General features: G+C 36.7%; 1 protein-coding gene across 1 annotated transcript; it reads right to left on the minus strand.

Annotated features, from left to right (window-relative positions):
• Positions 1 to 104: 104 nt before the first annotated feature.
• LOC101391151 (uncharacterized) lies at positions 105 to 24221 on the minus strand. The gene is given in 8 exon segments (XM_087439413.1): positions 105 to 216; positions 3277 to 3436; positions 3439 to 3473; positions 6432 to 6574; positions 9266 to 9384; positions 13746 to 13839; positions 16951 to 17158; positions 24211 to 24221. Coding segments are annotated over 8 exon segments (882 nt in total).
• Between the last annotated feature and the right edge of the window lie 436 nt (positions 24222 to 24657).

Genomic DNA, 24657 nt, shown 5'->3' on the forward strand with positions numbered 1-24657 from the left:
TTTAAAGGAAAGGTTTAAATAAACAGCAATATTTAGTCATGCATTTCTTGTGTTTATTAAGTTTTAGAGACATTGGTGATTGCTTTCTTTCTATACAGATTGCATTAGGATACGACACATATTTTTGAAAAAATATTGGTTTCTGGAGGTGAAGAATCTTCTGGTAGCTTCAGGATCCCATCCAGCATTTTTAAGTTTGGCAAACAGGAGAACACTCTAAAGCAAAAATTAAAAAAAAAAAGTAACCACATGGAACAAAAGCATTGTATTTCACTTACTCTCTTTATAAATATGTGGACTTTGACTATTGTTACAAGAAATATGAGTGGGTATTACTTTATTCTGTTTTCCTTATCTTTGAAATGGGGTTACAATAAAATACTGTTCATGTTCACTGGTCTGATGACCCTGCTGTAGCCTGCCCTCGCAGGGAGCTACTAGATAGTGCAGCAGACTGTAAGTATTGATCAGAGAAGTCGGACTGCATACAGTCTGTTTTTATAAGAGAATTTCATTCCAGTTTTTACAAAGTCCTATAAAGGAAAACAAAATCAATGAGTGGGTTTAGCCAACTAACCGTGAGAGAAAGAATGAGATCATGATATATGTGCACATTATAAATTTAAAAATTATAAGAAAAAAGAGAAAGTAAAGCAAGCCCATGTTGTTTAGTGATAGTTAAGGAAGAATTTTGGCTGAAAAGTATAAGAGAGGGGATGAAAAATAATATTGTGCTGAGTTATTTTCTCTTGAGAGAGCATTTTTGAAGCTCACATTTCAAATTTAGACAGTCACTTCCAGGTTGAGGAAGGGGTCCTTCATATCAACTGAGTTAAACAGTAGTCATATAGCTAGCAGTGTTATAAAGCAGAATTTTCTTTCAAATGGACAGTGTTTCTATGTCTGGGAATTCTGGGCGCTCAGGCCGGAGGAAATGTATGGGCACTGGGATTTGCCCAGGATGGAAGAGACTGAAACCTCTCAGCAGACATGCCATGTCAACTGATGAGGGCACCGACCTCCTTGAAAGCTCCCATTGGCTGCCCGATTTTCTTAGCACTAAATGCTTTCTGCACATTATCTCATTTAATCCTCACAACAACTCTAAATTAGTTTTTATCACCCATTTTAAATAACTTATCTGAGATCGTAAAGCCTGTAGGTGACAGAGCAAAGATTAAATCTAAGTCTTCCGGCTCCAATGTTCAAACTTAGCTGGCAGGAACTCCTAGCCATTACTTCTTTTTAAAAAGTCAACTATGGTGAACTAAGATCACATTGACTTCTGAAGAATGGTAGAAGGGTTTGTCTCTGGGTGTCCCACGAAGCAAGGTGGCCCTCTATCTACTGGAACTTACACTATTAGCTCTATCATTAAGTCCTTTCTCTTTTGAACTGTGCTGTCTTTTTATTGGAAGATCCGAAACAAAGGAGGAAGGGAAAGACTGTCACAAGTCTAGGTGACAATGATCTAGAAGAGCTTACACTTAAATAATTCTGATCATGATGTAAAGTGTCATTTAAGGTCCGGCCCAAATCCTCTCACAAAGTTACCCAGTGCCAAAATGAAAGCTGTTACAATCCTTCAAGTGTGGATTTTTGGCTAGGTAACTGAACCCAAATTTGGATCAGTTTGGGGCTTCAGCTTAGTTCCTCAGCAGGAGTGGACACTTTAAATCCTTTCCTCATACTTGAAAAGGACCACGTTTTTTTGTAAAGTAACCCTGTACTACCTAAGTCAATACAACCTGGTTTGTTATAGCTTGAATGTCAGTATATACCAAACTTGGACTCAATCCAATAGAGTTAATACTACGAAAATAGAAGGACCTCATTATATCCTTCATTCCCACATAACTCTGTACCACATCATGAATTTGAGGACAGATTTATAGTGAGACCTCAGGGCATATCAGATTTCAGACAATTAATCTTGCTACCATTGTTGTAGGCATTCTTTGAAGGGAGGCAAGTGACTGAGTTGGGACCAAAATGTTTTACAAATCCCACATATAAATTAACAAAACTGAAATATAACATTAATAAATTATCTTTATGACTAGAAATGTGCTTTTTTTATGAATGATGTTGAAATGTCCAGCTAAACCTCCTCTGACTGCAGGAAATATAATTTTAAACTTCAAAATATTATTATGTTTAAATATTAGTTCAATATTAAAGCGACTGTGCTGCTACATTTCACTGTTATGTAAAAGCAATTTAAGAATTTATTCTCACGGAGCATGAAATTTTGCTTTCAGACTACAGTCACAGGGGAGACAAGTGCAGTAATGAGATTTATAGAGGAACAACAGAGATTAGAATTTTTATTTTGACAATTTTTCATGGCACATCAGCAGTTGAAGAGTCTAGCATCACATAGGCCTCTGGAATATAGTTGCTGTCATGGGAAAACAGCAGTGTGAGAAAGGATGGTAGTGAGGACTATGTTATTGAAATTGGATGTACATGAAAGGACTATAATCACAGAACAGGAATGGAATCTAGAGATGATCTAAGCCTTTGTATGACACATTCAAACTGAGAGATAAGATGACTTGTGGTCATATGGGGGCAAATACACATTCTAGAACTCAATTGTTTGTATCCCTTTAATTCCCATAAGTATGCTAATAGTGGTACTGGGAAATTAGCCGGAGATATATAGGTGGGCATATTACTTGATGCTCACTCTAAGGTTGTTTAGATTCCATTATCATCAGGAATGTTCCCAGTAGTGACAAAGGAATAAAAATGGTTTATTCTTGGCAAGTTTTCAAGCTCTTTCAACCACTAGAGTAGATTGAATCAATTACTTCTTCGTATTCACTTAATTGTGCCCCTGTGGCCCAGAGGAGTGAAAATAAAACCAGAGAATACACAATTTATAAGATCGTCACATGGATCTTGATAGGAATCTGTATTTAGAAATTTTTAAGAAGACATAATATATATTAAACATTGTGAAAGAAAATGCATAGGATTTGAAGGTCTAAAATGAAACATTTTTGTATATGTCAAGTCATATTACAAGAGGAGCCTAAAATTTGTATAGCAATCATAAATTAAATGAGAGGAGAGTGTATTCAAGATTTAGAAAAAGGCAAAAAAAAATCATTTCAAAGTTCTTTAGGTAAGATTAGAAGCATGAAATGCTCAACACATAGTAGACACGATATATATTTGCTGAGTGAATTTAAGCAAGAGAGGAACAGCTGTTAAAAGTATAATATTCAATGAAGCACAAAAGGGGACTTCAAGCGCTTGGGGCCTTACCGTTTCCAGTAATTTTGGTGAAACTCACAAAGGTTCCTCTTGAGCATAAGGGATTCTAGCGGAGTGCCCTGTAAACTGGAGAGCCCAGTCAGAGTCTCATTGTGGTTTTCAGCCAAGGATAAATGCTGTATCTGAGGTATCTTTGGCAATTGTTTGAAAATGTGAGATGGTTTTTGTTCATATTTAAAACTCTGCAGCTGGATACAAAATATAAACATCTTGTCATTTGTCTCCCAAAGAGGATGGTTAGCTACCAAATCTTGCATAGGACTAGCATGCCTCACTTAGACCATAAATAACCCCTCAAAGGAGTGACGGTGATGTTTTCTACAAATGCGGTTTGTAAAATAAATATTTATATTAAAATATTAAGTGAAAATAAGCAGGATATGTAAGACTGTAAGCTTGTTGAGCACAGGAATCTATTTTCTTTTCCAATTTATACCCTCAGTATTTAGAAAAGAATTCAGTCTATGGAGGAGTCTCAATTCCTCCTGAATGAGTGAATGGCTGTATATAATCTCAGCAATATAAAAGTTCATGCACAGACACATGGTAACTCGTAAAGAGTATTGCCTCTAAGTAGTGAGATTAAAGTTATTTTTCTTTCTTTCTACTTTTCTGTACTTAAAGTCTATATTGAGAAAATAGCATTTTAAATCAGAAAAAAAGCCTTTTTTATATAAAAGAAAACTAAAAGGAGAAGAAGTGTGTACTATGCATTTAGGTTAAATACATTTTTCTGACAGATAATGCTTCTCAATATTTTTGCCTTAAAACTATAATTGTGTAAGTCTGTGCAAATAGAGAAAATAATTCAAAATCTATTACCGACACCTTGCCTTAAGAAAAAATTCCTTTATGTATAAGTTGGGATTTAATACCCTGAGGGAAACACAGCGTACTTATTTATGGGCCTGGTACCCCACAAAGACACTTGGTAAATAATTATTGCTAATGGTAAAGATGGTGCTAACTAGAGGAAGGACTGCCACACAGTGGCATTAGAAAAAAAATTCAGCTTGAACCCACCCAGATTTCATTGTAATTTTTTCACATCTATTATTTTCTTTTTTTTTATAATTTTATTTATTTATTTTTCCCCAAAAGTCCCAGTAGATAGTTGTATGTCATAGCTGCACATCCTTCTAGTTGCTGTATGTGGGACGCGGCCTCAGCATGGCCAGAGAAGTGGTACGTCGGTGCACGCCCAGGATCCGAACCCGGGCCGCCAGTAGCGGAGCACGCGCACTTAGCCGCTAAGCCGCGGGGCGGCCCACATCTATTATTTTCATTTGCCTTGTTTCCTTCCGTCCCCTCTCCATATGGACATTTTACACAGTCCTAATCTTATCTTTGATAACTTTTGCTTTCTACTCTTCTCCAGTCTCTGCATCATCTTTAGGAGCACTTTAGTACTATGACAATTTCTAATTGAAAACCTGGCCCAACAGCTCCCCAGAACCTGCCCCTCTCTCCGTTCTCCTCTGAAAATTGTTCTTTGCTTGTCTGTGGGTTGCCCTCTCATTTTCAGTGTGTATCCTACCACCTCTCAGCCTCTCAGATTCACCCCATCTCAGTTCCCTAGTCAGTAAAATGATGTTACAGGAGAAGAAGAGCAAACCAAGTGTGGCTTTTTTCGCCCTGGGGCAGAGGGAAGGAGGCTATGGATATTCATGCATCAAATCTTTTTCTCCCTTGATACATTGATTTAGCAATTGTAAAGTTCGAATTGCAATTATATAATTTTATATTATATATTCTATTTTTAAAGAAAGAAAGGCCAAAAGAATACATCTAGAGAACACAGAAACTGAGTTAAGTCTTTTCTTTAATGACTGTGTGTTTTTTTTTTCTTTTTACATAAGATATCAGAGATTTGGAAGTTTACTGATGTGGATCAAGTCAAGTTCAGGTACTCCAAGTAAATGATCTTCTAGTTCAGTGTTTCTAAAGTATGCTATGTGACTATTAAAAATGTTTTGTTATATGTTTATTTTAATGTGTATTAGAAAAATATAACTAATGCATCACTTTTTTATCCCCAGAAGAGCATCTGGCAAAAAAACAAAAACATAAACAAAATCAAAAAACAGAATAAATCAACACCAAGTGCTACTGATATTTTATTTATGGTAGTGATATTAACTTCTTTTGAAAATTTTTATTTAGATATTTTTAAATTTGTTGTTTAAGAAGAACATACGTAAAATCAAATGCTACACAAGTCTGTGTACAGTTCCAAAGGAGCTTTGAAAGTGGCCGAAGATGCCCAGACACATGGCCTCTTCTGACACCTCCTCTGTCTGCCCGACTGTTTTCCCCTCCTGTGTGGCTGTGGTGGTCTCGTTTTGCTGCCCTGTCTCTGTCCAGGCTGAGGGATGTATCTTAACCTGATCTAGGATCTACCCCTCCTTCTTATGGCTGCTCCATTTCCTTCATCTCCGGAGGACCTCTGTCTGCCCCTCTGATGGCTACCAAAACTCACTCCACCTACCCAGTCTGCCTTGTGAAGCAGAAGGCAGCTCTCTACAAAAAGAGTGCTCAAGTAATCCTGAGCAAAGAGACAGATTGTCTTTAACATCAGGAGTTTGGGATCCTTGGAAGACCAAGTGGTCCATATAATTTAAAAATTTAGTTTGTTTGCGTTACTGTTCTGATTGGCAATTCCAACCCTCCATTAGAATGTGACCCTGAAGCCAAGACTCTTGTCAACCACCTGTAGAGTCCTTCCTCATAGGTGCTCAATAAATATGACTAACTAAAAATCGCTATCTTACAATGATAATGTATATTAATGTAATTGCATTTGCAATTTACAACACAAGGAACATGGCAAGCTTTTCTGCCAATATGATTCTATGATTACAAATTACTCCCCTGAAAATTGATAATAACAATATTAATTTGGAAAAGAATAGATATTTTTCTCTCTAAAGCGTGACATTTTGATATATGTTTCCCTTTTTGCTTTGCCCAGGCATCATTTAGCACTACCACCTTCAACACCTGACCACATGAGGCGAGTGTCAATATGTACAGACAATGGTCACATGTACCATTGACCTAGTCAAGTCACAAACACTGAACTAGTCAAGTCAAATAGCAAAGACTTGACTTTAACTTAGTAACTGGACATGCTGGGGAGCAGGTGCCTCGTCAATCTTATGGCACTTAAATCCACCAGTGAATTATCCACTAACCAGAGAGTTTCCCCTCGAATTAGTCTTCTAAGAATCCTATTAAAATTTGCAAGTTGATAAGGGTCCCCCAAATCCTGAAATGAAATGTTCAAATTCTGAAGGGAAAAACAAATAAAAAGAAAAAAAAGTTCTTTGTCAACTTTTAAAAATAGTTATTAATTAAAAATGTGTTGTATATGTTATTTAAATCAGTAGTTCCCATCTTTTTTTTTTTTTTTTGGTCCTCTAAAATAGTTACACATCCAAATGCAATTGTGTGGCAGAGACTCTCAAGATAGAGAAGGTGAAGATTCTGATTAGAATTACACACAAGGTTTGGGGAGGGCTTGGCAGAGGGGGCAGGCTCCTCAAACATTCTGAAATTCTCTAGGGGTGGAGAGTGAGGGGATAAATCTTTGTTTGGGAATTACTGATTTAAATGATTTGTTATCTTTAGCCTCCTTGAAAATACTCAGAAATCACATTTATAAAAATTTCAAAGTAATGGGGCCGGCCTAGTGGTGCAGTGGTTAAGTTTGTGGGCTCCACTTTGGTGGCCCGGGGTTCCCAGGTTTGAATCCCGGGAGTGGACTGACACACCGCTCATCAAGCCATGCTGTGGTGGCTTGCCATATACAAAATAGAGGAAGATTGGCAACACACGTTAGCTCAGGGCCAATCTTCCTTGCCAAAAAAGAAAAAAAAAATTTCAGAGTAAGATATTATCATTCAAAAGATAAAAATTATATTGTTTTAAAGTAACTGAAGATTCATACCTAAAAATGACTTGGCATATTTCAAAGATAGTGGGTATTTTATTTTTACTTTTAATGTCAGTCAACTTTGATGTAAAGGAAATTAAAACCACTCTGTGTTAGCATTGCTCTTGTAAACTTTATTCCAGGAAGTCAACTTACCTTTTTTATTTCTGCAATTTTACCATCAATTTCTGTCAATAAAAATTACTGAATAAACCAATAATCTCCTTTTTAAAAATTTGAAGAAAAATAATTTACTCTTTTTAAGGAAATATAGATGTCTCTATCTTTAAAAAGATCATTAAGGTCTTACTATTTTTAGACATTAAACATTATGATATTTGCTACTTTAAGTTCCATTTTCCAAAAGTATAAAAGATCTTAATTTTGAAATAAAACTTAAGAAATGATAAAAGATTCTATCTATCATTTCTATATTAAATGTCACCTGCTCAGAGAAGCTTTTTTTGACCACTATTTCCCAATTAAGTTTTCTATGAGTTTTCTTAGCCATTCTCTTAGAGTATCGTTATCTCAAGGTCAATTAAATTTTCCATGAAAATTTATTAGCAGGGCTCCATTGGCCTTTACAATATATCCACAGTTTAAATGGCAGCTATAAAGAATGAGCGCATATATACACTGAAATGATTATCTCTACAGAGAGCTTTGGGAGTGGAGGTCAAAGTTTTAGGTATACTGTTTAAATGCTCTAAATAAATAGATGTATTGTTTAAATTTTTGAGTAGAATGTACCCATCCATTATATATGAATAATTTAAAATTAGTTTAAAAAAGAAAAGAAAATATTGTGCAGGGAAGCAATATTCTCTCATTTCATATCTTCCACTAACAAGTTACGTACCCTTGGGCAAATCATTTCTGTTTCTGGACTTCCCTTCCATTTTTGAAAGGAAGGAGTCTATAGCAGACCCTCTCTGAAGTTCCTTCCCACCCCCTAATTCTATAATTCTGCAACATACAAGATCAATCTGTGAAGCAAAAAAGGCATCAGGAGACCCTAACAAGCAGAATTTAAACTCAGTGTCATTTCTGGAAGACTTCCTAAAATTTTCACGTACAATTTGTTCACTTTGTTTTTTTTTTTTTAAAGATTTTATTTATTTATTTTTCCCCCAAAGCCCCAGTAGATAGTTGTATGTCGTAGTTGCACATCCATTCTAGTTGCTGTATATGGGACGCGGCCTCAGCATGGCCGGAGAAGCGGTGCGTCGGTGCTTGCCCGGGATCCGAACCCGGGCCGCCAGCAGCGGAGCGCGAGCACTTAACCGTTAAGCCACGGGGCCGGCCCGATTTGTTCACTTTGAAGCACAAAAATATTGGCATCCTACTTTGTTGTGAAGAAGTCAATTACTCTTTTATTGCTACCAACACTTATCCTTCCCAGTTAAATCTTCAGTCCTCTGCCTAAACGTGATTTGGTCCAAAGCAGAATTAGAAGCTTGAGTAATCGCAGCCCCATGGCTTTGCAGTGGTCAGGCTGACTAACTGCAGGGGCTGTTTCAATGCTAGTGGCTCAGTCAGCTGGGTCATTTTTAGCATCAAGAAATCACAGCTCATACCCTTCATTGGTGAAAGTTTGATTTGTTCCAAGATAGCTCTGTTCAGCCCAGGCTGGCTGCCCCAGCTGATCAAAACTTTTGGCTTAATGCATTGTTCATGGGATTCCAGATTGCATCATAAACTCATTGATAGGGATTATCGTCCAACCTCTGACTTTTTTTTTTATTATCGAAAGGAACAATTTCATTCATTAAGAATAGTTAATATTTTAAACTTTTTCAAATAAATTTCATCAATATCAGGATAAAATAAAGGTTAGAAAATAAATAACATGTCATGATGAAGAACGAGTGAAAAAAGAGATGGAGAAGCCCAAATACCACTGGTTGTAGAGAAATCTCTGAAAAGATGCTTCAAGTTTTAATATTTTTGCTGGTAATTGCTCTTAAACAAACAAACAAAAAAAAAGTGCCATAATTTAATTAAAGCGAAAAATAGGCATTTTTCTGTTTTTTAAGCTCTCACGAAGCAGTCCGCCCAGTTTTCTTGTAGCCATGTTTCCCATTCATTTTTTTCAGTGACTCTTTTCTGGGGTGGTAAGGTATACTCCTCCTGCCTGAAGAGCAACTCTTCTACGGAGGGTCCTAGGCAAAAATCACAAGGTGAGATCCTGGAAGTAGGCTTACGGGGACAGAACTGACATCGTCACTTGATACTTTGCAGGTTGTTTTAAACTTCCCTGGGATATTAGGATTGAGGAAAACATGATTTGACCCATCTTATGCCCAAATAGCGTGAGCAGTGACAAAAGGAGTTAACTTTTAATTCTATATAAATTATTTCTAGCCCAGGCAAATGAGAAAAACCACCAGTATAGTGACTTGAATCTTAGAATTTTCTCCTTGGGGATGTGAGGTCACTCCTGACTTACCCTCTTTTGTCTCTCAATTCAGTTAGCCACCTGGTCCTACCAGTTTTCCCCTTGAGAACCTGTCCCTTCCTCTTCAACATCCAGACCCTCATATCTTCCTACCTGTAGGAAGTAACTAACTGCCTTCTCTTGGGTCTCCTTGTTTGCAATGTCCTCTCCTTCAATATTAGTAATACAGATTGCCATCCAGCCTTCCTAGCACACAGCTAGCTTTTACCACAAGACTCACGTGTTCAAAACATTTCAGAAACTTCTTATTGCCTCCCAAATAAAGATGGAAAATCCTAGTGTGTCAAGCCAGATTTTCCACAATCTTATCCCAATCTCCATTTCCAAACTCATTTCCCACTATTTTCCAACCTTATTGTCCTCCAAATCGGGTTTGCGCAAAAATTCCAGGGTTAGGGAAAGGATATCCTGTTTCCAGTCTGAAGCACCCAGCTTCGGTAAGTAATTGTGTGACTACAGATGACTAATTTTAATTTTCTGAGCTTCAGTTTTCCACGTCTGCAAAAATACAGGGAAAAGTAGAATCAAGGGGCGAAGAGAACATCAGCTGAATTTGGTGAGAAAATATGTTTGTTTGAAGTTCATAATGTTTTATAAAAATACTGATTTCTAATACTTTTTTAATACTAAAACACTATCTCAGACCAACTTATGCTTTCTTATTGCCAGAGATCCCTACACTCTATCCTGTTCCCCCAGGCAAACTTCACTCTAGTATAATGTCAATCAGGCCCCTGATAGCAATCCTAAACTAAATGATTTCAATTCCCTCCCAACTCTAACATATTGTATTTCTATGAGCCATGTCTGGTACCATTTGTACACGTTTCCCCCACTCCATTTTTCTGGAATGCGTGATTCCCCTCATTTCAAAGGTGAAAAGAATACGAGAGGATACTGAAGGCATCAGGAACAAACTTTGCTTTTGTGGCAGGTTTGTCTGGGTTATGATGGGAGATAATGAGTCCATTTGTGAAGGATTTATGGAAGGCAATAAGACAAAAAGTCCAGTATTCCATTATCTTGACACAAATATCAGTTCTTGCAGCAGGCACAGGTGGAAGCCAAGGTCCCTCTCAGGCCCTTCTCTCATGGTGAACTGTACCGTTGCCACCCAGGAGAGCGCCTAACCCTGAGGGTGGTAGTATCCCAACCAATTTACAAATGAAATCTTCTTGTATTAGGAAACTATCTTCTTCATTGATTAGGATGATTGTAGTTAAAAATCATAGAGCTGGAAAAACCGGAACAATCACCTAATTGACTGGGGAGAACTTAGGCTCTATTGTCTTTAATAACCCTCCCCCCAAATTTGGTAGCTTTCTTTGTGCAATAGATACCCCAGAGTCATTAAACTCTGCCCTAGATTGTTTGAGTTGTATTAATCTTCTGCTCTTTCAATTATTTCTTTTTAAAGCAGCTTTCAAAGCTTTCTTTGAAGTTGGAGGCCAAGGGTCACTTCCACTGTGAGGAGTCGTATTAAATTGGATTCTTTTTTTATTCAGACTTGGTTGGTAATTGAAGATATATCTTAGCAGCTGAGAACTACAGTTGGCCCCTCTGACAGCCCCGGGGTGTTGGCTTTCACCTGCTACCTCTGAGCTTGTATTTTGTCCCCTCACTCCTGACAGCAGTGATTGAATGATCATGCTGGGGGATTTTCAGACAGAAAGGATCTATTGTTTAAGAGAATTCTGCCAACATTTGCTCTTTTGCTTCATTTAATTGGGAGGAGTTAAGTCAGTCTTGATGTGGCAATCAAAGCCTTGAGAAATTGCTGTTTATCACACACACCAGATAACCTTCCTTTTCTTAGGAACTCTTTCTGGATGTACAATTGGGGCAACTGAGATCAACTGAAGTAGTTTTTATGGGTGTTTCAGGATCTAATCTAGAAGGAGGGTAATTCTTATCAGACTGCTTTTGAAAAGTGCTTGTTCTCCATCTCACACAAAAATACTTAAACAAAATTAAAGGCAATGAACAAGGGATATCTATTTTTTTCATGGTTTCAGGTGATGGGATTTTCCAATGTTTTCCATCCCCTAGATCTGCTCCATTCCTTTTACGACTAGTCGCCTGAGAGAGATTGGGTATTGTTAATGATCTATGGAAGGAAAATGTGCCTTATCTCTGCAGAGCAATGCCGTCCTCTGCATGAATGGGCACTGTGGTCCTTATGGGGGATTGCTTTTGTTGAGTGACGACCTCAGCACATGACCTGGCTGCTTAATTCAGGGAAGGAGGGAAGCCACTGGACTCTCTTCACACACGCTCATTTTCAGTATATTCTCCTGCCATCTCCTCCAATTTCTTCAGTTTAGCGGTTCTCTCTAAACCTCAACTCTCCACCTGTGCTCAGAATACAATTTCTTTTTGCCTCATTGTGGCACAATCATCAACCACTCCCCCTAATGTCAGCACCCTTACTTTATCAGTCTTTTCATTTTCTATTCACATTTCTTCCTTCCCTCCTTCCCCCCAAACCTCCTAAACTAGTGTTTCTCTTAGTACGGCCCTCAGATCATCTGCAACAGAATTTCCTGTGATAATTTTTCACAAATGCACATTTCTGGGCCCCACTCCATACTAAAGACATCAGATTGTTTGGGAGTAGGGACTCTGCATTTTCACACACCTCCAGGTAATTTGTCCACACACTAAAGTTTAAGAACCAACTGAACCCTGCCCACTTTAGCCCTGGATGTAACCCTCTCTTCCTTCCTGATGAACTCCTTACACGTGGGACACACATGGCCTCCACTGCCTCCGGTCTCCTGCCTTCCTAATTCCCCATAATTTCTACTCTTTGAAATATATTCTCTCTAAGGTCCACAAAGAAGAACTCGGATTTACCCCAGTAGCACTATCTGCTAATGTTTTAAAAATAGGCGTCAGCACTTAGCTGCAAATAGAGCTGACAGTTAAAACAGAAGAAGCTATTTTACTCAGTTTCAGAAAATGATGCTGTTTTAACCTTCCTTTATTTGTCAACTGAATTTGAGTGAAAGAAGACAGGCATTGTGTGGGTAAAGTCATGCAACTGAGAGGGGGAAATGGGCAGATGAATATATCCAAAGCAACTTTTTCTAAATCAATGTTTCATTGTACAGTATACAATATAACTGCAAGTCTGCAAATACAGATGGAAGATAGCCAAGATATTTGATGTTTTATAAAGACTACTCACTGTAGCAGGAATTATGTCTAATATTATTTCATCAGCTTATGGGGGAGGCAAAAGGGAAATGAGAAATGCATGGTCCCTGTTCTTACATAATTTATAATTATGAAAGCTACTTATAGAAATCAAATGTCATATATATCATGGGCTGCAGGTTACAATTCTTCATACCGTCATACTAGCACACCTGTAAAATCTGATAGGATGAAAAAAGAGTAGTAAAACATTGGTTATTCTACCAAATTAAAAATTCTTAGTGAAAATATAAAATGAGACTTCCTGGTTTATTCAGATTCTCTTTTGATGTTTTAAAACCCAATGTAGAATTAAATCAGGTTAAAAATATCCATCTATGTGACAGTGTTTTTCATAATCATGAAATACAGTAAACAAAATAAATTTCCAACAAAGATCGTTAGTTAAATAAATTTAATAATATCCATACGATGGAAAGATATGCAACCTTTAAAAAACATGTTTTGGATAATGTTTAATAACATGGAAGAAATGCTCACAATATCAAGATAAGTGAAAAAACTCAAGAAACAAAATTGTAAGCTAAAGGAAATATATATATATATATGTGCTTTTCAAAACAAGACTAAATGGAAATAAAAGTCACAGTGGCCATTTCTAGATAGTTTAATTACAGATTTTTCTATTTTTCCAACATTTAATACTGAACATTTATTATTTATATAATCAGATATAAGAATATGCTTTTAAAGGTGGCTTCACTATATTAATAATTCTGTGGTCTTGGAAAAGGAAATTTTTCTACCTCCAAGTAATATCTTTTTTTCCCCAAGTAATGTCTTTTAATCCACTAAAAAATCTACTCAGACCATGTACATAAAGAAGACACACATTTGTTCTTTTACCTTCTCTTACTCTTGGGCAACGCAGTTGACTTCCTTGAATGCCATGTTGTTCTACGTTGAGCCAAATGAGGTACTTAAAAGAATCTGATGGAAGCTTGAAAACAAGAGAGAAGAGAGAGATCATCTGGCAATATATAATTCATTTACTTTCATGTGTAAAAGTAAGGCAAATCCATGCCAAACATTCAGCCAAACTGAACTCCAAGTATCTAATGGTGTGGTCGTAGAAGTTATCTTAGTCCAATCTGAATTATGTAATCTTATTCAGATTTGCATCTCCAACACCTCCAACTGATTTATGTTTGATGGGAAATGAGAGCAGAAACAAATATATGTACTCATTCATGAATCCACTTTATGATATTTCTGATCAAGTGTCCTTTAATATTTATTATCTCATGAGGAATCTCATTCCATTTTGGAACAGTTCTAATTGTTAAAGGCTCTTCATTATATGGGCCCCCAAATCCCTCTAACTTGCTCAATTGTCAAAGTTCTGCATTTTGAGGCTACCCAGAAGAATCCCTCCACATGGGACTATTTTAAGTGTTTGATGACAGTTGTCTTCTTCTTCCTAAGTCATACAATTATTACTCACAGATCATGGTTTACAAATTATTAAATATCCAGGAAGAACATGTGGTTCTCCTTGGGAAGATTCCAGTTTATTGACATTGCTCTTAAAATGTGTAGCCAGTATTGAATGAAATATTTCAGGTCTGGTCACCTTCCTTGCCCTGGACAGTATATTACTGACCAGAATATGTGCCAAAATCGCAATTGGGGCACTTCTATATTGTTTACTATTATTGAGGTTGTAGTCAATCAAAATTCCTGATATCTTATATAGTGTATGATAGTTTCAAACAAAACTTGTGTTTCAAAACACTTTTGTTTATGTTTTTAACATAAACAAAAAAGGTATATTACTCAGAAAAGAATATTAAGCAAAATACACACACCATAGATTCATTCTTCTGTTAGCCAGTGTTATACACATATACTAACACACCCAGAATATTTGATTTAAAGAAATGTCATTAAAGTATTTGGAACAATTGCATTTGTCTCACAGAGCAGCATTTCACACGGCTTATGCTTTGCTTGATCTGTAAATTTGTGTGACTAATACGAACATGAGGCTCTGGATTAAATCAAGTTAAACATTTCTCTTTACTAGAGGACTTCTCAGAGCCCTTAGTATACTAATATATATTGTGAGTCTATACTACAAAGTGTTTTCTTGGACTTTTAAACCATAGAACCTTGTATTCTTGGAGCAGCTTGTGGGACTAGTGCATCTTGTGAAGCAGAATTTAGAAAAGCCTGCCTCAAAATAAATTGGGAAGAGGTGGCTTTTTAACAATCATTTTGCTTTGATCTTTTATCTTCATTATTTACTGACTGAATGACCTTGATTGTTCCAGTAAATATCTCAATATCTTCATTTAAAAATAGAACAAGTAACAAAAGCTCTCTATTAACAGCAACATTAAAAAGTTAATTAACGCTTGAGAAATTGTTTGAGATAATCTGAGAATTTGCTAATATGCTTTCAAGGAATTGACTCATTCTTTAGAACAAGTCTTTAAAAAACCACGAAGCACAAATACATTTTGATGTTGAGGAATGTAGTCCCTGGCCTATTCTCGGTTGTTCAGGTTATAGGTTTATGGAAGCTTCTTTCCCAACCTGTTATGTGCTTTTGGAATTTTTCTCACTTCTATCATAGGATAAAAATTTCTTAGAAGTTAAATTCTCTGAAGCTGCCACACTCCATTGCCTATTTGTACTATTTTATAAGGCTCTTGCTGGGAAAAAAAGAATATACATTAAAGCTGTATTTGACAAGAAAGTTTCCATTTTCAACTGACATCTAATTTTGCACAAAAACTGGTTTGTTTGCTTTTTAAAGGAGTTAAGTGGTTGATTTTGGGATTTCTGACATTGTAGGAAAATGAGCCATTGCATTTGGTTATATTCGTGTGAGGCTGTCAATGTGCTGCAGTCATGTGACTGCAGGAGGGAAAGGAATAGTGAATTACCTGTGTCTTACTCTGTTCTTTTTCCTTTTTTAATTCTGATGGACCAATTGATTAATTCATTGGTTCAACAAATATTTTTGTAGCTGGTATGCTTCATTTCATTTTATTCATTTATTCAAAAATATGTATTGTACGCCTGCTATATGTCAGACACTCTCTCAGGACTGGGGACACAAAGTTAAACAAAATATGGCATTTGTGCTTGAAAAACTCATTTTCTATATTTTCTATAATTTGAGAGGCAGACATATGAATTCAAGTCATCTTGATCCAGAGGGTTTAGTGGAACAATTATGAATGAAAGTGACAACTTAAAAAGCAAATTTACCTGTTATTGAATCTCAAAATGAGTTTATTTGGGAATAGCCAAAAAATTGCAATTTGGGGTGTGCATGCTATGGTAAATGATAGGCAAATCAGAAAACATAGGAGGGGAGCTGCTTTTATAGAGAAAAAGGGGGAGTAGGGAGGGGCTGTTCTAAATGAAAGTCCACTGGGGGAAAGGAACAGTTCAGTGGCAATGGTTTCTCATTGGCTGAGCTGCAGAGTTTCTCATTGGCTGGGCTCTTTCTGGGGGGGGGGGGACAGACATCTTCTTTCAGCAGTAAAGTAATTTTACTTCCTGTCCAAGATGCAAACATCTATCCCTTCTGGTTGGTGTAATTGAGGATGTGTGATAGGCTGCAGGAGGGTCCCCTAGAGGCCTTCCTGACTCCAATTTATTTAAGATTTCTTTTATTAATTTCCACAAAGGAAAAGAGGAAAAAGCACGTGTGATTCCAATTAGATGAATTAGAGAAAAGTCTTGGAAGTGGTGAATTTGGGAGGAGAAAATTTTATCTTCTGGACAAAGGACATTCCAGAAAGAAAGGAAATAAATCTTAGACTAGAGACAGAATTTGAATTCAGTGGGGAAAAGGAAGGGATTTTTGTTTTTGTGGTCATTATCTTTCTACTCATCTCCTCTTTTGTTTTCCTTCCTCCACCCCAGGTTCTTTCCATTTCCTCTCTGAGTTGGGACAGAGAGGACCAACCTTTCATTTTGCCAATTACAAGAGTAGATTGAAGAAGTTTATACCCTTATTAAAACATGTTAAATATAAGATAAAGTACATTTTATAAACTTACCATTAGGTAAAAGGCAAATTAAAAATATTTACCAGGGATGATATTCCAGAATCTGGACAGGGATGAAATGTTCTGTTCCTTGACAGAGCCGACCAAGTGTGTGACTCACTCAGATTGGAGAAGTATGATGAAGTGGATGGACAGATCTCCTGACAGCTTGTGTTTCGACCTGAGGAGCTGAGTGAAAGGAAATGCTTCAAGTGTTTGTGTACCTCTTTTAAAATCTTTAAACGTAAATACCTTTGTATAAAACCACAATAACAACAAATTATAAGCACCGATTTTTCCATTTAGAGGAGAGATAAGGGAAGGAGTTGGCCTAGATCTCAGACGGACTTTTAAATTTTGTCATAGTCCTAAGCCCATTTTTATGGCTAATAGTCACTTAAGACAAATTCTCCCCAAAGGTAAGGATGTCTACGTAGACTGCGTGTCTTAGAAAAGTGAATCTAACGGTCCACACAGACACACACAGCTTATAACACACGAGGAGGCGGTGGGTCCTCCTATCGGCATCTCACTCCTAGTGGCGCTGCAGCACAGGATTTGGCACAAACTTGCTTCTCTAAACTCCCTACTGGTCTCCCCATTAACCTGGGTCTTCAATTTTCCCTGAAATTTTCCCCAAATCTCTTATAATTCCTCAAATCGCTGGCAAACATTTTAAAAAGTCAGATTCTTTAATCAATTTTACTCACTTTGAAATACTACTCAACCATTTCACTTATCAATAGTCCAGTTCTCTCTACGTATTCCCATTTTCAGATCACTGAGACACAAAACATCTTTTCTGCTCTCCTATACTAATTCTCCGGTGTATTATTCACTGTTATTTGTACACTTTTCCCTTTCTCCTCCGCACTGGTTATAAGTTTCTCTTTCTGTAATTGGTGCTGTGCATTATTTTAAGCCAATTTAAAAATAATATCTAATAATGCTTTTACATGTTAAATAAAACTAAAAATCATATCTCTCTTTATTTCTGGCCTCTTTTTACTCTTGATAGATCATTTTTCAGGCTCCAAGAATCTTCAAGACAAGCATTCTATATTTTATGGCACAGTTATTATGCCTCTGTAGCAATTTTGCTTACAAGAAACTACACATCTCTCGAATACTGAGGTCGCCTTCATGAAATACAATATAGAAATGTCTTTCATTTTTCATTTATTAACTGAGCTGGTAGAGTAGAAAAGCATAGCCATTATATTATATTCTAAAAATAGCATTATCATGCCATTAAAAAAATAAAACAACTATGCACTATTATCAAGGAGAAAATTATTCCTCCATCTGCCACTAATTAAAAAATAAAGAATTTGGTCTTAATTATGTGAAAAAGTCAGAAAATATATGCCTCTCATATCTTTCCCATTTGAGCAATTCTTTAACAGTTTGGCTTTAGTTTCTTGAAATTACCGAAGAGTATCTTGCCATAGAAATAACTTAGTAAACATTAGAGGAACAACATTAAATTGTGTGAAATGTATTATTCTTTTTTTTTTTTTTTTTTTTTTTATGAGGGAGATCAGCCCTGAGCTAACATCCGTGCTAATCTTCCTCTTTTTGCTGAGGAAGATTGGCTCTGAGCTAACATCTATTGCCAGTCCTCCTCCTTTTTCTTCCCCAAAGCCCCAGTAGATAGTTGTATGTCATAGTTGCACATCCTTCTAGTTGCTGTATGTGGGACGCGGCCTCAGCATGGCCAGAGAAGCGGTGCGTCGGTGCGTGCCTGGGATCTGAACCCAGGCCGCCAGTAGCAGAGCGTGAGCACTTAACCACTAAGCCTCCGGGCCAGCCCCTGAAATGTATTATTCTTGAAGCAGGTAAATCCTGGTATCTATGACTGGAGTTTTGACCAACAATCAGGGAGAAGAAATTGGGGAAAAGTGGAATAGTACATCAGGGGATGAACAGAGGATGGAAGTTTGACTCTTCTGGTTCCTTTGTCTTTGTTAAAGTATGTTAGCCATTTTCCACCAAAATGAAATCAGGAAAGTAAGGATAATGAACATGGCTGAATCTTTCTTCAGTGACTGGTTCTTGTGATTCTAGACTCCAGTGATGGTTACACAGTGAGAGGCTGAGTTAACAGAAAAACCAGACAGCCTCCCACTGTCTTGTTTTTAATCTAGTGTATGAGAAATGATCTTATTTTGCTTATATAAACTCCCAAAGCAGGGCACAGGGTATAAAATAAGTTCACTTAATGAAAAGATCTGATAAGAAAGATCCAGTACATTGGTTTTTTACTATACTTTTCTTGAGTAGTGCTATGAGACGAAGTACAACAGCTTCAAGGTGAAATTCAGTTTAAAAGCAACTGAAAATCATCTCATCATCTTAGTTTATATTAGATGATTTTGGGGTTTAAACTAGAAGACCTCTTTATGCCATTACCCTGATTACTACTAGACATTTATCAGTAATCGAAGGTAATTAAAACCTTGGTAACAGAAGTGAATAGGCAACTAACATCCCCACCATCTCTCTCTCTGTCTCTCTGATTTTTTGTGTTTTTTTTTCTTCCAGAATGATTTGAAGATTGGTCAAGAGTTTCAGGTATGGTTATCTGAGAAGATTCTAACCGGTAGATGATGAGTCCGATTGTCAGTGTGAAATCTTTTTGTAGGCCCCAAAGTCGGGACTCCTCCCCACATTCTCATATTACCCCTGATGCTGTGGTGAAGGGCAGTGTGCTGGGATCTTGGGGTAAAAACCTTTGGGGCACTCCAACATCTGTGTTCTGTTTCTTCTGTCTTAAATTCCATGTGGAATTTTCTTCAGTCTGCTTTTTTGGGAGAAATATCAGCAAAATAAGATAATTTCTGATCCTTTAGTTTTAAAAAGAAAAGAAAAAAATAGGGCATCTTCCAGGTTATATACCCAACTCCTACTCCATCTATAACTGCCTTAATGTGCACATCACTGAGTCAAAATCCCAAGCCCTGTGAGTGCTAGGAATCTGAGGAACAGCTAGGGCTGTGACCTTGGGCCAGGCACTTGGCATCTCTGATGGGCAGTTCCTTATTTTTAATATTCAGAAGATGACATGGACTCTGCCTGACTGAGAGGGCTTTCTGTTGTGTTTTGTTTTGTAACATTACTGCTATCATGACAACTACCACTATTACTTATAGAATAATTTTATAGTTAATGTTTATTGTGCACTCGCTATGTGCTAGGCACTATACTAAGAACTTTACATGGATCCATTCATTTAGTCATTGCAATCACCTAATAAAGTAGGTAACATTATTTTGATTTTATAGATGAGGAAACAGGCACAGAGAGGGGCATCACTTGCCAAAGCCACACAAGCAAATGACCAAGGGTTCTTAACCACTTGGACTCAAATCAGATTTAGATAAGCTACTGTGATTCTTTGAATAACTGTAAAGCTGTATCATTATTAGGGTGCCATTGTTATTAAGGAAAATCATTAGTATTGATTTTTCTTATTCCGATTGCTCCACTTAACTATATATAAATAATTGCACTAGTTAATAGAACATGTAAATCTGAGCAGTTATTATTTACTGAAAACAAAAGTTATGCTTTCAGCAGTAGAACCTATAAGAACACTATTCCTGATAAAATCAAGATGTTTGTAAAACCCTCTCCTACCTCCTCTCCCCTCCCCAAAAGAAAATGAAACCAGACACACGCAGTTTAGTTGGTATATTGGTTTACTTGTTTTTAATCTTTCTGCCTGCGGTGAACAAACAGTTATCATAAATTACAAATCTAAACTCCTATGAAAGAGGAATTAATATTATTAACGCTCTAATATAAAGCTGTCACAGAGCAGGTGCCGTGGCTAAAACTGTACAGCATTCGTCAGCAGGGATTTATAGTGTCTTTAAAATAGGTGGCATTATCTGAATTGGCCATCTATTCTTGGTTTAAAAAAGTGTAGAATGGCCAACAAAAGGAATCAGGTGAGCTGAGACTGCTGGATGAAAAACAACAATAATATAACATCAATTCATGAGCACCTTTCATCACAGGATTGAACGTCCTTTACAATCACGAATTTGTAAGCCTCATAAATTGTCGTCTGCAATGGGTGCTATCTGTTTAATTACAATGTCAAGTTGTTGATTATGAAACTTTGTAGGGCGAGTGAAGGAGGAGGCGGCAGGTGGTCTCGTTTCCGAGGTGAAGCTGTGCTCTTGAGTTGAAGGAGGCCATGTTGGGCTCGCACCACAGAAGGCCAGGGACTCCTTTCAGACACCTAGGGTTGTCAAAATTGTATTGCATATGACTCAATTTCTAAACATTCCATTTATATTCAGTGTTGCATCATGAGAGCTTTATATTTGGGAAAGAAGCTAAATTTCATTTTTCAGTTAGCAAAGGGCACTTCAAGTCCTCAAACGCTCTTCCTCTCCCCAAAAATATTGAGCTAGGTTCTCAAATCTTGTGGGATCCTGCTAAAGCCGGGCACTTCTGAGGTTTGGGCTAGAAGAAAATTACCGTGGACTCTAGAGCATTAAATTTGGGTGAAATGAGATATCAATCCAGACTCTTTGATTTCTTTGACCATTCTTATATTTTAAAATCCAGAATCCTTGTCCTCTGTCTATATTTTATTCCTTTGAAAAGTAGAAATGACTGTGCTCTTTACATACTAGAGATAGTCATGACATAGTAGAAAGTACTCTGAATGGAGTTCTCATAAAATCAGGAAGAAATTTGATATGATAATGTGTTTGTTTCTGAAATGGCAAATTAGGTATGCCAGGTTTTAAAATTTCTCGTGGCTCTAAATTAAGTTCCTGGAACTAAACTTACAAATTGAGTTAATAATAATATACCAATAAACTGTAGGGGCAGAAAACTTTTCCCTTCTTCCCCTCTAGGTTCTTTGGCTGGTCTGATAATTAAATTGACATAAGACAGCTCAGCAGGAGAAAAACAAATTTAATTTTGTATGTATGGGAGCCCATAAAAATATGAGACTCAGAGAAATGACCAAAGCAAGCAGCTCTTATACCTTTTAGACAAAGAAACAATGAATTTATGAAGAATTGACAAGACAAAGAAGTTGGAGCTTGGAGTAGTAAATTAGTGAGGAAGTAACAAGGTTTGTTTATACAGCCTTCTCTGCCCTAAATTCCCTATCTCTAGTGATAGGGTGCCTTCTACCCTCCAGGTACAGGGAGGATTCCTTTCACAGGGAGATTTATTTCCTGCTTTCAGGGGGACAAAGAAGGGTGTGTCCTTCTTGCATTGGCTGTTTCTTAAGTAACTTTAATTCAAAATAGTCAATATGCCAAAGTAGCATATTTTGGGGTGGCATAATCTGCTCCCTTTCAGAACTATTCTGAAAAACTATGTGTTTTACAGATATTCCAAAAATATTTCAGTACCCAAAGCCTAGGATTTTAATAGATTTATCTTAAATTATTTAGATTGTTGATTCTAAAGCCATATATAAAAATTATAATTTTGAAAAAAATACAACTGGAATTGTCATTTCTCTACTTCTATCTGAATGAATCAGATTTTAATTTTATGTGACCTTGTATTTTTATAAATTTGGCATGTCCCTGTTGCTCCTGCCTCATGCACATTCTTACAAACACAAATAGGTCCCCAGATTAAGGTACAACAAAAGTAAAAGAACAAATATCTATCAAACTCTAGAGGGGAAGCTTGTAAACTTCAGTAACGATTAGTGGGTTCACTGACATTTGTAGAAGCAAAGATGTATTCAAACACCAGAAACAATGAAGAGAGAGAGACTGAGCTACCTCTATGTTCCCTCTACAAGATTATGGTTAGAAATTTTCAGAACTTTATTATAAACACATATATAGCTGCTACTTAGAAGGTTTCCAATACTTGAGGAATGTTTTACTACTCCCTGCGTTGTTACCACTTTGAAAATTCGACCACATACAACACTACAAGAGAAGAAAAATATAGACACTAAAAGATAATATGTGATTGAGGTCAATCTTGTGAACAGAGACAAAACTATAAGATCCCAAATGAAATTGACTGTATATGAGGAAAGTAGTATGAATAAGACTCTTGTTTCATGATGTGCAGAAATGTGATTGAACAAATACTGGCATTAAGATAAATTCTTTTCTTTTCTTTCTTCCCTCTGTCCCTCCTCCCTACCACCACTTTCTGTCCTTTATCCTTCAAATTTTGAAGATTAAAGTTTAAGTTGTAGCTTGGGCATCACTTTTTACAGTGTCTCTAAAATAATTTTATAAAGATTTATGAGTTTAAAAATAATAATACTGATCATAAAGATCATTTTATACAGAGCTCGCGTATAAACCTCCTCTTGGTAGAGTGGTTTGGTAACATTAAAGCATGTTAGCAAGTGGGGAAAAGCAAAGTTTATAATTTTTCACAGAACTTCTACCCACTTAAAAACTATTGTTTCACATGCCCATTTCTCAAAATTATAACATGGTTTTTAACATTAAATCAACATAATATCTAGACACTGCTTGAGATGTACACAGCTTGCCAACAAAAATAAAACTTCTGTAATAGAACTTCTTCGGCCTCTAAACCCCTATGTAAGCATGATGCCTCTCTTAACTATAGGCAATAAGTAGACCTTATAAATAAGTTTCGTACACTCATGAAATCACAATTTATTTAATCTTGAAAACTGAGGGTGCAAATCTCACTTTTTAAAAGATGAGAGCCAAGTTATACACCAATATAAAGACAAAAAAATTCACGAAACTTGCAAACCCTCTAATTGTATATTGTCTAATTATCAGCATGCTTTGAGAAACATTTATGAAATGACTATGAAATTTAGGAATGAGGAAACAAGGATTGGGTCTTGGCCTCTTATTTAATCTAATGTTTGGCTTTATTGAGCTACTAAAAGTCCTATTTTTGTGGTAGTAATTTTATTTAAACTTAACTAAAGATATTAACTAATATTAATGAATAACTAATAGATACTAACTAATAAATATTTCCTTTTTGCTATCTTGTCTATTTTTCCCCTGAAATTCACACATGATCTCTTAAAGAGCCCTATGGATCTAGAGACATACCATTACTAAAACAGTAAGCCCATCTCTCTCTGTTAAGACAATGATCAATTGCATTGCATTTGCAACTAGTTGCATGGTATTGTGGGAGAAGGTGGCCATAGGGTTTGCTTCTTTCCCAAAGCAACTGTCATCAGTAACACAGACTGCATGACTTTACATTTTTAAATGAAATTTAACCTGGTAACCCTATCTAAGTTTGTTTTCTCTCAAATAATGACTAAGGTTGCATATATTATTTTGTTTTCTTACCTTTCAGACATGTCTTGCTGGTGCATAAAGTTCCTCTGGCCTTCATAAAGCTATTTTTCTGAGGACATTTTTCATCATGTTCCCAGGAGGGGATATGAGAGCTGTCCACCAAGAATCTGCAGCCTCTTTGGGGGGGTCTTCCATGTACACACCTTGACCAAGGAAACAAGCTGTTACCTAGCAACCTCGCCCTTTAGGAGGTATTGTTACCAATCTCTTAGAGCTCATCAAAGGAATTGTGCTCCTGGAGCAGCGTTAACAATGAACATTGTTTCTGGGGAGTTGTCTAAACTGTGGTGTAACTGAACCTTGACTACTGAAACACAAATGATGGCAGAAGGAACAAGCGTCACCAGCATCCCCCGAGAAGTGTGCTGTTTTCAGTTCCATTATTTCTTGAACTGTTTGCATCTGGCATGGGTTTATTTGAAGTGGGAGTCGTGCAAT

Source organism: Ceratotherium simum, chromosome 15 (genome assembly GCF_057802395.1).
Source record: "Ceratotherium simum simum isolate JZ-2026a chromosome 15, ASM5780239v1, whole genome shotgun sequence".
In the NCBI taxonomy this organism is placed as follows: domain Eukaryota; kingdom Metazoa; phylum Chordata; class Mammalia; order Perissodactyla; family Rhinocerotidae; genus Ceratotherium; species Ceratotherium simum.